The 15,385-nt window shown below is 38.1% G+C and overlaps 1 protein-coding gene across 1 annotated transcript in view; it reads right to left on the reverse strand.

Annotated features, from left to right (window-relative positions):
* TNIP3 (TNFAIP3 interacting protein 3) overlaps positions 1-15,385 on the reverse strand; it is a 30,697-nt gene that overhangs the window by 10,646 nt on the left and 4,666 nt on the right. Inside the window, exons 2-7 of the mRNA XM_012645380.1 lie at positions 14,872-15,000; positions 12,701-12,829; positions 8,930-9,046; positions 5,718-5,843; positions 1,964-2,014; positions 995-1,093 (exon numbers count right to left, since the gene is read on the reverse strand). Coding sequence (XP_012500834.1) covers positions 995-1,093; positions 1,964-2,014; positions 5,718-5,843; positions 8,930-9,046; positions 12,701-12,829; positions 14,872-15,000 — 651 coding nt within the window. The remainder of the gene's footprint in view (positions 1-994; positions 1,094-1,963; positions 2,015-5,717; positions 5,844-8,929; positions 9,047-12,700; positions 12,830-14,871; positions 15,001-15,385) is intronic.

Raw genomic sequence — 15,385 nt, forward strand, 5'->3', positions numbered from 1 at the left:
CACACCAGTGTCAAATAAGAGATGCTCATTAAATCCTGACATGCTTGTGCCACCCAAAGAGACATCATCTCCTCCCTTGGGACATGGGCTTTGAGTCACACTCAAGTATGAAAGTATGAGAAGTTTCAGGCAACCAAGAGAATCATGCTCTCTGTAAGTGCTTTGCCAGGAAAGTCCCAGTTAAAATCTCAAATTTTTTGCATCATTAGAAACACTGTTAATAAAAACTAAGGGATGTGGGGTGAACTGTCTGAGCAAATCCAAAATCTAGAAGAATGAGTAAGTCTTTTCCTGGATAAAATTTCTGTCTATGTAGGCAAAATGGAGAGTAGATACAGGCATTCAGATTGTGGGGAGACGGTGGGGCGGATACTGCCATTGAGAAGGAAAGGAAGGGTGCTTCGAGTTTGACTTATTCAGGTTGACTGTCCAAATCAATTCCACTCACAAATAATTGCTCAACTGTTCGCTTCATTCTGTCTGGGCAGACACAGCCATGGAGAACAGTTTAAGTAGGTCACTTTTTCTTGGATCCTTTAAGAAAATCCTTTCAATTGGAAAACGTCAAAAGCAATTTTGCACATAGGCAGCCATATCCATAGTAGTTCAATATACGTTTATAACTAAAAAAAGCATCTCATTTTTTGTTTGGCCACATCTAGTTTGCTTTTCTTTATACATAAAAATGTCCTTTGGGTAGTATGCCAATTGAAAATGACCCATATAAAATGTTATATGTTTGTTCAAGAAATCATGCCTCAATTTGATACCTTTCAGTTAATTTATTCATATCTATGTGTCCTGTGGATTCAGTGTCTCAAAGATAATTATATTGTACATTGACCACTGGAACTGTACAAATTAGAGGCTGAGAGAAAATAGAAGCTCTTTCTATAGACAATACTACATGCCAAAACTCCAGAGATGCACATAATTTTTACCTAAAGAGAATACTAAGTATTCTTTATTTGCCAAAATGAAAACTCTTACTTACTGGGTGCTCCTGTGGATTCTGCACAGCCCCAGGGCCTGTTGGTCCCCAAGGATCCCGCAGGTGGAAAATCAAGCCGCAGTTACAGGTTGGAAAATACATCTGGGGAGAACAATGCTGTTGGTTCACTGGCAGTGGGTGAAATTGGGGAGTTACACTGACACTTGCTTTATACAACAAGCTTTGGTTTCAATCTTAATGTGCCCAATCTGGAATAATTCTAACTTAAAATAGTAAATATGTCAATATAGATTCAGGACCAATACAGATGAGACTGCAAGACCAAATTTTATCTAAGGTGAAACTATAGTCATTTCTTCATTTTGAAGAAATCAGAAACACTTGGAAAGTATACAGAGTTAACTTTTTCTTTCTGAGTTATCATCATAGAGGGTCCTCATTGAAGAAAAACTATCCATTGAGTCATAAAATAAGTTTTCTTAGATTGCAGCCAGAAACAACTCAAGTCCAGAAAGGAAATTAGGAATTAAGAGAAATGATACTCATTCTTTAAGGCCACTAGAGAACCCACAGGATAGAATGGTTCAGTGACCAAGAAGACATGATATTTTCTTGAAAGAGGCAAAATCTTTGCTATGGTTTTCCACTGTAAATTCTGTGAGCAACTGCAAGAAATACCAAGGAAATATACTTCCCAGATGTTTGTGGGTCTATGAAGAATCTCCATTTGAGTAAATACACCCTAAGGCTTGTGCCAGTGGAAACATGCTCTGGAAAGCATGTGTTTTTCATGAGTGTTAGGGTTGAAAGTCTTTGGTGGTTCCTAAGCATGGTCTATCCACTGATGGTTTAGCTGATAATGAAAATCATGGGTTGTTCTAGGCCATCTGTAGCAGTGTATGCCTTTAATTGGGGCCATGAGAAATGCTATGCATGGGAATAAGTGTGTGAGTGAAACTTAAAGTTGCCATTTCACCCATGACAAGAGGGCTTAGGTAAGGACCAACATACCTGTTTTAATTGCTTTTCTAGTTTTTCTTTCTCCATCTGACAAGCTTTTATCTACAGACAAAACAAAGGCATTTGTTTATCAAGAAGAATTCAAGTCATGATTTCCAAAGGCACTCTGGACCCAGCTGTCAGTGACCTACTCAGAAACCTGAGGGCTGAGGCACCGACAGCAGTAACACCAACAAAAACAGTCACATTCTGGGTTTTCCAATCATGCATTGAACCTACCTTGAAATTCCCAAATGAAGTTTGGGAAGTTGGATAGTTTTAAATGTTATTCCAACTTTTTGAGGCTATTGTAATTCTGAGTTTTAAGCTGATCTATTTAGATATAGATATAGAAACAGCTTCCATTGCTTACTGAATGAAGTTGGAATTGGTCATTCTGACATTCAAAAGCCTCCACAATAAATATTAGAAGTTGTATATGCACTTAATACAGACCAGACACTGATCTAAATCCTTCTCATACAATAACTTATTGAATCCTCTTAATGCCCCCAGGTGATACTTAATATTATTATCTCCATTTTAGAGATGAGGACATCGACACATGAGACAGTGAGTAACTTACTCAAAGTCGTACTTAAGGACTTCTCCCAGCCACATCTAGCACAGTCACCTGCCCTGGGGTCCCTCCACATCTGACACACCTAGAGAAAGCTCGTTTTTCTCTAAGTGTTTATTAATGCCATCCTCATCCCTGTACCCCATTTTCCACATCCCTCAAAGGCATGGCCAAATGTCTCCTCCTGTGTGATACTTTTCCAAGTTGTACTCTTCAGAATTATTCCCTCCTCCCTTGGTTTTCCCATGTAGAGCTGTGTGTTTACTATGTGACTTTGTCCAGTATGTGCTATGTGTAGTGAATTCTTGCTACCGGCAGTAGTTATGTTCCATAAAGTCAGAAAAAATACTGAGTTAGTGAATTCTGAACCATTGCTCCTAGAAGAAATGCAGGCTTCAGTTCCTGCAAGCCTCTGGTCACAGTATTTTTGTCAACTGATCAATACATAACCTTGTTTTATGTGTGTTTCTGATTAAAGACACTTCAATATATATTGCTGATTCATTAACAGGGAACTCATGGTCAATTGCACTACAACTTACACCTGAATGAAGTTTATCTAACACATGTTTTCTCGGTAAAGGCATGTCACAGCCTTCATGCACTTAGGAACACTGACAGTACTTCAGCACTATGCTTCATGGCCATTTTAAACAATGAAATTACCAACAAAAAGCACAAAAATGTGAAAAACATGGCACTAAATAGATCACGAGAAAGAAACTTTCTGCAGTATAAGAGCTGAAACAAGAAGGCAGCATCGCCTTGTTCAATCTCAGCTGGGAACGTGCACGTCAGGTTTGAGAATGCACCACGAGAGCACTGCAAGTATTGATTTGGGAGTAACACATACATTTCAGTGAGCAGGCAAATTCACATATATGGAATTTGTGAATGCTGAGAACAGACTGTATATGTCTCTTTAATTATATTGTGAGTTCTTTAATAACAAGAACTGGTATTTTATTCCTTTACAGCATAAAGCAGAATTCCTTGCAGAAAGCAAGCATTGGAATTAGAGTACAAGGAACTGAAAGTAGCATGTTCATATAACTAAATGAAACTACTAAACATGCACCCTTCTAATAGACTAATATAATTTAATAAAATACCTTTGAGTCATGATTTGAGCTAGATGTTTTTATAAAGGCTTTTTTCCCCTACTTAACCCTGAGAACAACTTTGTGAAGTCATGAAGTAGGTATCATTATCCATATTTTACAGGTGAGGATACTGAGAGAGGTTAGGTAACTTATTTTTTAGAAAGAGAGGTTTTAGAGTTACAAGAAACATTTTAGAGCTCATCTAGTCCAACTTTGTCATTTTACCGATGAAGAAAGGGAGTCACAGCAAAGTTGAATAACTTGCTCAAGGTCACACCAACTGAGCATTAGAGTGGCAGGAACACCAGGTCTTTCCCCCTAAATTCCTCCTACTCCTAAGTACTTTAAGTACCTTTCATTTCACCACATTGCTATTTTACCATTGTTGCTGGCTTGAAAACATCCCCGGTGATAGAATGAATACATTCTGGTGTGTAAGCAATTAGTTCCAGAATGATTTGATCTAAAAATTCCTTTAAAAATCCACTTGGACAATAAATAATATGCTATTCAACTAAGGTAATGCCAATCCTTTTTATTATACCATAGCATTTAAACTGCTGTAAATACACCTAACAAAGATCATCAAACCATCTACTATATCTCTTTGTGAGTTCTATCATCCTTTTTCCAAAGTGAAGGACACTTTTGAAAAATAAATGATTGGGCTGTCATTATTTTAAAGAAAAATTTTAATAGTTTTAAGATATCACTTAGATATCATTAAGACTGTCCCTTAGTGTATAAGCACAATTGTACCATACTGCGTTTAGACAATACATTTATTTTGTTGATGACTATCAGTAATTACAGATGGCACAAGAAATGACTTGTGGATTATAGCATATAACATTGCATGGATGGATAGATGTTCCTGGCTGGATAAAAGTTCTGTAATGGCAAGGACAGTCTTAGATACCAATTTATCACCAATCTGAATTTAATACAGTAGAACAGATAAAACTAAAATATAGTAGGAAGTTAAACTATTTATACAGTGACAAAAGAAATTAAGGAAGCTCTGCATGTAAAAAATAAAGCCAAAAGAGAGATTTCTTTACCTAGAGTAACCAGAATATTTTCTTATCAACTATTTATAAATTATGTATTAGGTTGCATACATTTTCAGAAAATTATTTAATTATATTTTATTACTATTTTATTCCTCTAATTTCTTAGAGAGAAAATTGTTCTGTTGAAAATTTTTCCCATGTAAAATTAGAAATTTCAAATTAATCCTTCAATAAAAATCAGAAAAGAAATTAAGTTTAATTCACAATCTACTTTGTATTTGGAGGAGGAAGAAGATGACTAATAGTTTAAAATTTCTTATAAGACTAAGAATCTTAAAGCTAAGAACTGCCACATCATGTCCCACAACAATCTCTTATTTAGTCAAAAGCATTGCATGATTTTGCGAATCAAAAATGTTGCATTTCATTTTATTTTTTTAAGCCAAAATTGTGTTAGCTACATTTTCCTTCATTAATATCATTATTTACCCAACATGGCAACTTCCTGAGTCTACTTTAATATATCCTATTACACTTAATTTTAGTGTGCTTACATTTAATATATTCTATTTTAATAAACTGGTAACCATTATCTGGCTTCCTTGAAAGTGCTCCAGTTACATTAAATCTGGGAACCCACTGAACAAAATCCTCAGTTTCACATGTAAATGGCCTTTAGAAATATGTATGTTTTTGGCAGACAGGAGCATTCTCACATAGCTCTTCAAAGAAAATGACAAGAATTTAGAAACCACTTCACTCTATTTGAGTACTAGGTAGTTCAACTCCCATTCCACCAAGACAAATATTATGAGAAAAAGATCAAAAGAACTGTATTTTATAAAAGACTCTGGAATCCAATTTCTTGGGTAATACTTTAATATACTTAAGATTAAAAAAATTTCCAGTCATTTTCTTCTCCTTACAAGATTGTTTAAGAATGATTTCATTGCAGGTGCTAATCTCTCAAGAAAATCCAATGTCAACTAACAGAAGTCAAAAAGTCTTGATTTTTTTTAAATGAAAAAAATAAAATACACATACAAAGATTATTTTGTTTTGATTTGTACCTGAGAATTCAGCCTGTTCAGCTGGGATTGGGAAGTCTGATTAATCTGCTGAAGCTCCTCTTTCTCTTGATTAAGTCTTTCTCGATCCGATCGTTCCTTTTTGAAGTCTTCTTCATATATTTGCACCTAAAAAATATTAACTTGCTGTTATAAAAGCTTCCTTTACTCTTAAGCCATTTAAAAGATTTCAGAAAAGGTGTTATCTGGGCCTTTCCAATCTGAGACATTCCTATGTTCTTTTCATGAATATTTCTTCATGGTGTGATGGAGAAATACATAGGACTATTTAATTTTATCTTTCACTTTGCTTACAGTGGCAATTCTCAACATTTTCCTTCTTGAGCCTATATCAGGAATTCAGAGTAAAGTAACAACGTGTATGTTTTGAAACAATTCCTCTCTGCTGCATACTCTCCACTGTGGTGATGAACCCTCCAGACCAGTCATCTAGCACCAACATAAGGGCTTCGATTATGATACTGCTTGAAGTTCTAAAAGACAGTTTACTGACAAGAGCAGTTAAGGTAAGCCACAGAATACTGACATGCTAAAGCGTCCAAGTATAAATTATAGGTTGAGTGCAAAATAGAAATGAAAGCCTGATGTGTGTGGAAAAGTAATGCGTTCACAAATTTTGCCCTTTATAAGTAATATTTTCGTGGAACACCTCTTGAGAGGTACTCCAAATATTCCAGAAGGTGACCAAACTAAAAAGAAAAACAGATTTAATTATTGTTGTTGCTTTTAATTGGCATAGTGTTGATTGATGGCTTTTAGACTAGCATGTGAAGTTATGAAAACAAATGAAACTTAGAGAATGAGGCAAAAAAATTCCTCTTAGACCATGACTTAAATTACTTACATTGGAACATAGGAGCTAGATTTTTGTCTATAAACACTAACGCACGTCATACCTTCATCCCAACAGTGTAACAAATTTTAACTAAGGGTTTTTCAATTTTAAGTAAACAATAATAGAACAAAATAAGCAAGACAAAAAATTAAACACTTTCTATAACTCTAGATGCAGATACACATATTCCATTTTTAAGGCTTTATTTACCAGAAGCATTGCAAAGAAGATACATACAACCAAGCTGGCATTTTTATTTTTATTTTTTTGGTTGAGAACTGAGGTTTAATTCCACAGACAGTTAGACTAATACTCTGTAACAATTACCAGAAGCCTTTTAAATGGGACCAGCCCATCTGATTAGAGTGGAACACTCTGGCAATGTCATTAGTTCAGCCATGTAGGAGCAAAGATTCTAATTCAATTTCTTTGTGTATTTAAACCCTTTAGTGTTTCGCATGGCACCTGGTGATGTAGTGATTGTGGGTGCCCAGTTAGAAACGTGTAGTTAAAATGCTTATGAAGAAAGTCATCAATAGAGCCACCCCAAAACTAAGAAGATGGATCTCCCACTGGGGATTATGAAAAAATAATACCTGTCACTGTCTTTGTCAAATATGAGCTAATCCATTACTATAAACTCCATGTGTAAGAGTCACTCTTTTTTTTTTGTTTGTTTGAGACAGAGTCTCACTCTCTTGCCTGGGGCGAGTGCCGTGGCATCAGCCTAGCTCACAGCAACCTCAAACTCCTGGGCTCAAGCGATCCTTCTGCCTCAGCCTCCTGAGTAGCTGGGACTACAGGCATTTGCCACCATGCCCGGCTAATTTTTTCTATATAGTTTTAGTTGTCCAATTAATTTCTTTCTATTTTTAGTAGAGACAGGGTCTCACTCTTGCTCAGACTGGTTTCGAACTCCTGAGCTCAAACAATCCGCCCGCCTTGGCCTCCCAGAGTGCTAGGATTACAGGCGTGAGCCACCGCGCCCAGCCAAGAGTCACTCTTACACGTGATGTACACTATATGCGAGTACCAAAGATGATTCAAGTGTTTGAACATAAGCAGTGTGTTTTTTTGTTTTTCAAAGGAATCCTAGCTAGCACCAACAGTGTTTTAGGGGTTGAGAATTTGACAGAGCTTTGACACTCTGCATATTACCCTATTCTCTTCATGGGTTTACTTTTAAGCTATGTATATGATCATGAATGTAATGAAACAGATTATTCAAATGAAATTGGCAGAAGAGAAAACCCAACTGCACCATCACGTGATATGACATTTTTAGATCTATTTACAGATAGGCTACTTCCTATGAAATAATAACAATAAATAACAACAACAATTAACACAAGTGCTCAATCTTTTCATGTATTGCATCAAAAATCATTGTAATTGGCACTTGCTCAGAGCAAAAATAGTCAACAAATCAAACCCAGGGACATCAGAAAAAAAATACTTGCCCTCCCTTTGTACTATGACACCCTCTTCCCCACTGCTAATACATTACTGGCAATATGTGCTTCAGGGATTAGGATTCCTGTATGTGTCCTGTATTTATGGATACTGCCATGAACTGTTCCAGCTTTTTACCTACATTAGTTTATTTAACCTCTCACAGGAAAAGAGATGTGATATGCATGGATGGCCCCTCAGCTAAGCACACACCAGCTGACTGCACTAAAGTTAGACACAAATAGTGCAGGCGGGCTATCTCCCTACAGCCCTATGCTGCCAATAGATAAATACACGAACTGTAGTAAGTGCATCCTTACTCTTGCTGTCCACTTGGCAACAGTGAGGGAAGTTGGGTGAGTGGGGAGGAGGAAGTTGTTGGGCATCAGTAAATTACTAGGTGGTGCTATCCACATGTGGGAACAGCTGAGCAGACCTGGCTCTTCAGTGATTATGCCCAGTGCAAAGTATGACCTTTAAAACTGCCCTTACTGTTCAAAAGTCTGGAGGCCAGCAGCTACGAAATCACAATCTGGCTGCTACCATTTTCTGAAAAGGTCCAGAATTTGGATTAATAGCATTTTTAAAATAAATAATCTCTACATGAAACTCTCTAGACCCAGTGCTAATGGACTCTCACCCAAAGGTTAATTAGCATGCCCCTCTTTCAACTGTGTGATCTTGGGCATGCCATTTAATCCAGCTGACACTCAATTCCCTCTTTCATAAAGTGTGGGAGTGAACTAGCTGATCTATATTCTTCCTATCAACCTTTAAAATTAGATAATTCTAATTAAAATAATGCAAAAAACTTTGACATATTCTGAGCAGCAAGACAAGTGTCCAAAGGAGTGTGACAAATGGGCCCTATCTTCTCCTCGTGCTTGTGCCACTTCCAGCTTCTCACCTGCTGCTTGAGAACTTCCATTTCTGTTCTCAGCTCTTCATGGCGGCACTCTCCAGACTTCCACAAACAGTCCTCAGAAGATGAAGAACACTCGATGTTCAAGGCATCCTGAAGAGCCTGTTAGCAGATAAGCACACTGTTGATCTAAGATTTACCACATCATATGAATTCCTTTATAACTGTTATAATCATTTCAAATGCACCCACAAGGTAGAATTTCATCTTTAATGCTGCTTACATGACTGAATAACTTTCTTCTTTTTGATTTTTTTGCATATATGTATTTTTTTTTCAGAATCTCTGTCTTTTCTCCATGATGATGCTTATGCTATTCAATCCCCATTATTATTTTTTTTTCTTTGAGACAGGGTCTCGCTCTGTTGCCCTGGCTAGAGTGCCGTGGCGTCATCCTAGCTCACAGCAACCTCACACTCCTGGGCTCCAGCGATCCTCCTGCCTCAGCCTCCCGAGTAGCTGGGACTACAGGCATGCGCCACCATGCCTGGCTAATTGTTTCTATATATATTTTTAGTTATCCAATTAATTTCTTTCTATTTTTAGTAGAGACGGGGTCTTGCTCTTACTCAGGCTGATTTCGAACTCCTGAGCTCAAACAATCCGCCCGCCTCAGCCTCCCAGAGAGCTAGGATGACAGGCGTGAGCCACCACGCCCGGCCCAATCCCCATTATTATCTAGGGGGGATTTGACGTTGGACCCTCCTCTACCTAGCCAAATATGCAAGGAAAACATATCTATCGCCTTTTTCTAGATTCTCTGGCTTAATTAAATTTAACTCTGTAGATGATGCTCAAACTTCAGGGAGCATGAGAGGTAGCAAACATGTCCATCCCTGGGCACTATCCATCCGAGATTCTGCATCAGTAGATCTGGGGGTAGAGTCTGAGAATCTGAGTTTCTCAAAAGCTGAGAAATGTCCCAGATGATATTTTGCATGTCCCAGATGATGTTTTGAGTAATATATTGCTATATAACCATGCCATACCCCCAACAGGAGAGAGGGAAATAAACGGAAATGTGAGCCCATGCAGATTCACTATCTGCTAAATCTGTTGTGCTGCTCTTCTGCCCTGGCCTCACCACAGTCATATTTATTTCTTGTTAAAAGATTCATTAACTCGCTATAGGGCAGAGAGTGTTCTCCACTTTCCTGACATCCAGTACAAGTTGATGTTTTTACTGTGGGATGAGGAGGTGAAGGAACTAAGTGATAGTTCTGTTCACCAACAAGATTATCATCCATACTCACTAGCTCATGATGGTCTTACATGTACTGTATTTGGTCACATCATATAAAAGGCATTGCCTCTATTTTGAAGACTTTCGGGTCATGATGAGTTCAATAAAAATGACTTCCAAATGTTGTGATGGAAAACTTCTCATCACAGTGTGGCCTCAGAGCCCACAATATGACTACTTGCTCATTAGCAAAGGAGTCCTCTGTAAATAGAAAAGGTTCATTTTCAGAGCTGTAAGAAGAATTCACTTCTGTATTCAGTGATGTCTGTTTGATGATATTTGTGGTAACTTACTCTGCTGCATGACTATACAGTATGGTCAGAATAGTAGGAAAGGAAAAGCAAATTAGTGGTCTTGAGTATATGTGGACAGACTGGAAATTATTAAATAGAATGTCTTAGAATCTATGAATACTGTCTAGCCTGATAAAGTTGTTTAGTGATTTATGCTTTGTGAGGATCTATACTAAGCTCTACAAAGTATCAGAATAGTTAAACATTTTTTTTAAATGTTTGCATAGTGATAGAGTCTAGGGTGGGGTGAGCCAACTGAACGATGGCAATCGAATGAGCTGGTTCCTTATCCTACACCTACAAATAGACTCTTTTTGTGGAACTTGTTATTTGTATTCCCTACTTTCATGCTATTCAACATTCTAGAAATTTTGCAAATGAGTCATAAATGAAAGTTAAGTCTCATAGACATTTAGCCCAACTTCTTTGAACAAACACCTGTGACCTATTCTAATATAGTTATTTGCTGTGGGTGCAGATATACTAAGCAGACCTACCCACCTCATAATGGTGAGATGTCAGACAAACTGATTTTGCCCATGGGTGGCACAGGCCTCGGGTAATTTTTCTCACTTTGGTTAAACATCTGGCTTCTCTTCAAGAGCTGGATGAAAATAAAACCCTTGGGTATTTTCTTCAAAGCAAATAAACTGGATTGAGTACACAGTTGTGTGAACTTCTGATAATCACAAGTTAATTACTAGGCTGACATATTACAAATTTTTGCTGAGTGAATGGGTCAGCAGGCAGTCAGCTTGTACAAGTAGGGTAGGCCCTAAATTCCATGCTGTGATGCACGGTGTGTGCACAATCAGCTGCTGAAATCAACATTTTGAGAACTTCTATCACAGTGGTAAAAAAGAAGAGAAAAATATTCATTGTGAAATAGAAGAATGATAACATCTTACACTTCATGGTCTTCTAATACATGTGCTAAATGAGAAAAAAAATCTTTTCATAACTATCACTTAATATCTATGTTTTTAAGTAACAGTTTAAGGTGTAGATAGATACGTGGGATGAAATCTCTTCTGGCTTTAAGTGTCCTTTTATTTTTCCTTGCTAGCCATAAGTAATACATTATGCTCATTAAAGCAAAAATCTTAGGTCCAGAATTGGCTATTGAACATATTACATACTAGCTAATTAAATTTGTTTATTCATCCATTCATTCATCTACCCATTCAACAAATATTTTAAGAACTTATTGTAAGCAAGGCCCTGTTCTAGGCACTCAAGATACAGCAGTGAACAAAATAGAAAAAAAGTCAGGACCACATTATGATGTTGCCTTTGTGAGTCCGTTTCTCCATAAAAATACATATTAAAATTATATTTTATAACTGCCTTGCAAATATATATGAAAACATATATTCAACAAAAGTTTATTTTTTTCTTCTGATTTCAAGTGAAAGTAAACATTTACGGGCCCCTAAAAGTATTGTGGGCCCTAGACACTGTGTCTACTGTGCTTAATGAAGACAGCTGTACAAAAATCCTACCCTTATGTAGCTTATAATCAAGACTGAGAGACAGAAAACAAATAAGATAATAAATATAAGACAGTAAACATCTATTAGACAGTAATAAATTCCAAGGAAAAATTAAAGCAGGAAATACTAGAAGTATGTAATTTTAATTAGGATAGCCAGAAAAGTCATCTTTGGGAGGTGACATTTGTATAAAATATCTGAGTTTACTTAAATGAATTTTTCTCATTGATATTTTATAATTATAATCACCAGAATTATAAAATTATTATTTTTCTAACTTCAAAAAATGTTTCTGTGTCTGGCATTTAGCATACTTCCATATAGTGTGCATCACACCCAGCTCCACAGTGATAATTTTAAAGAGCAGCTTGTTTCCTCAGGAAGCTGTTGTGGTTGACCAAGAGATACGTTACTGTTCGCAAACACCCACTTGGCTTTACGTGGTTCTTCAAACTAAAAAAACAGCTCTTATAGTCTATAATTTCTCCTCACTTCTCTTTTTCGTGATGATTCTTTGCAGGGACATAAATTTTCTAAAGCCTCCTTACCCAGGTATGGCTGAAAGCTGCAGACATGGGTGATTTCTAAAATTACAGAGAACGTCTTATGCAAGCCCCCAAGGCTGGGACCCACGTTGCAGCTAGATTTTGTTGTGACTCTTAGTAGGAATGTGTTCTTACACAGGGACCTCTCATTTTGACCTCCCATGCTTGAGCTGGTCTAATACCTTATTGAGGCGTCTTATTTCACATTCTAAATGTTCTTTCTTCTTGTTTGCAAGAGCATTTTTTTCCTTCAACAGCTTATTCTCTTTCTTCAATTCATGCAATTCTTCATTTAGACTTTCTTTTTCCTTCTGAGGTAAAGAGCAAGAAAATAAAATCAAACTCAATAAATTTCAAATGAGATATTGTAGAAAAAGTGATATATCAGCTGCTGTGGTAGATTGAGAGGGTCACCCTTCTGAAATATAATAATAACAGAACCTGCAAGATTTTCACTTAACATTCCACTTGAGCAACATCCTTTGGGTGAAGGACAAGGTTAGGATTAAAGAAATCTTTCTTTTATCAAAACTTAGCGGAGTAGCTTAGAAGTTTTGTGACCCTAGGAAAAAAATCAAGATCCCCAAGTCTTACTGTCAGTAGTCAAATAAATGGGTCTGCAGAATAAACAAGTTCCTATATACTAAGTGATGGATAATTGATTCAGAAAAGTAGTTGAAATTCCTAAAAAGAAAAAAACTGTCATTGCAACAAAACATTACTCTATCTCAAAGCTCAATCCTGCAACATTCTGTACTAGAAAGTGGGAGAAGAGAATAATTTTTAGGCAAATAAGATCCTTCACTATAGATAATTATTCAGAGCACTACATTGTTGTGATTATTATTTTCAAAAGGTAGAAATCAACTAGTCCAATTGCCACCACTCTTCCATTTTTTAGATCTTTATCAAGAAGTCTAGTGTATTAAATAACTGAAGGTTAGCTGTTTAGACACTAACAGGCTCTGGATTCAGACAATGTCCCCTCTCTCTTAATTTTATATACTAGATAGTCAATGTTTTGTCAAGCAAATTGGATTCTTAATGTGACTGAGATTTTAACTAGGTAAAATAAATATTGCAGAATTTAGGTAACTCAAAATGAGAAAATAGCTAATACATGTGTTAAAGTATGTTATTTCAGTAATCAATATTTCCCAATACAACTATTAAATTTTAAAAATCCATTTTAGGTAAATCATTGTCATTAAAAGTAAAAACATTTTTATTTGCTTTTAGTTAAATAGAATGGGCCTATATATTTAGAAAATGAACCAATCATTTTCTAATTTAAGAGAAAATTATTCTAACTAGAAAATGGTCTCAACTGCATGGGAAAAAATTACAAAGATTCCTGGTCAGGGTGTAATTGGAAAAGGAAATGACTGCTACATGGCTGAAAGGGAGTTGCCAAAAATCCGTTTTCCTTACTCACTGTGACAAATAAATACCTCCTTAGCAAGGTAGGAAAACCTGGACTAGCATGTTCTGTGCTGATTTTAAACCCTGCCTTAAGATTTGTGCATGTTTTAAAATATTGCCAATGCCTCACAATATCAGTGATAAGACTTCACCTGAGAATATCTACATTTTTTTTTCTTACTATACTTGGAGGCCACTAGAATTTAAGGTTTCCTCCCCAGTTTCTACAATATTCAGGAAGTCCAATAATTGAAAGTAAAACCAGAAAAAAAAAAAAAGAATCTATTTCAGGAGAAACTGTCATCTTAATCGTTACTACCCAGTTCGCCGCAGGGATTGATGGAGGCTTAGAATCTGGAAACTGGGTTCAAGTTCCATTTCCCCACGTGCTACTTCAGCACCGCTGGCAAGTCAACCTCTTTACACCTCAGCTTCCTCATCTTTAATATGGCAAAAATAACATTTCCTCACAGGTGGGCTGAGAATGTTAAATGAGATAATGAGGCCGAAGTGCTTCTAAAATGTTAATTTTTATGACTACAAACGTAATACCTGTTTGTAAAGTAAATGTACTGTAAAATGTACTGTGCAAATACACGGTATTGCTACATTATTATTAATTGTTAACACTAGTAATAAAAATAATAAATATGAATAAAAGCAAAAATAATTAATTTTCGCCTAGGCTGAAGTGCCCTGGAGAGACAGCGGGGAAGGGTTGCCGCCCTCCTGGCGGGGGTCTGCGGCTGCCCGCGCCTGCGCACGACGCGGGCGCGAGCCCGGCACCTCCCCCTCCTCCCGGGCACGGCCTTCAGCCACGGCCCGGCCTCGCGCAACCCGCATCGCGCGCGCGGACGGCGCGGCTGAGCCGCGAGTTGGCGTTACTTGGACGGGGTTTCAACAGGAAGCCCCGCTTCGATCGTCCGCCCACCTCCTCGCGCGGCGGGTTCCGGGTGGGGCCGCGCGGCCCGTCGCCGTCCCTCGAGCGCTGCCGCTGCTCCCCGTCCGGCGCGCTGAGCCGTCTTTCCGCGGCGTCCAGTTTCGTCTTCAGCTCCGCGACCTGGGGAGGCGTTCACAGACAGTCGCCACGCCGCCCAAGCCCGCGCTCGCGGCGAGCCCCGGCCCGCGCGGGGACGGACACGCCCCGCCACGCGCAGAGCGCGACTTCGCGTCTGAGGGAGACGGTCCGCGGCGGAGCGCACGCGCCTGTGCCCAAACAGCCTCGCGCTTCCCTCTTCCCCAGCTAACCCCACGGGGACAACGGCTGTGGCTTGTCATTGTACTCTCGGCTCTCAAGGCGAGCCTAGCACGATCTGGAAAAGGCGACGGGCGTCGGGGCCGGTAAAATATGCTCACACCGGAGAAAAACGGACACGGCCTTTAATCTGACGCCCGACTGGACGAACTGGACGTCAGACCGACGACGGCCAGGAGTCTCCCAGAAT

Source organism: Propithecus coquereli, unplaced genomic scaffold, assembly GCF_000956105.1.
Source record: "Propithecus coquereli isolate 6110/MARCELLA unplaced genomic scaffold, Pcoq_1.0 Scaffold232, whole genome shotgun sequence".
Taxonomy (NCBI): Eukaryota; Metazoa; Chordata; class Mammalia; order Primates; family Indriidae; genus Propithecus; species Propithecus coquereli.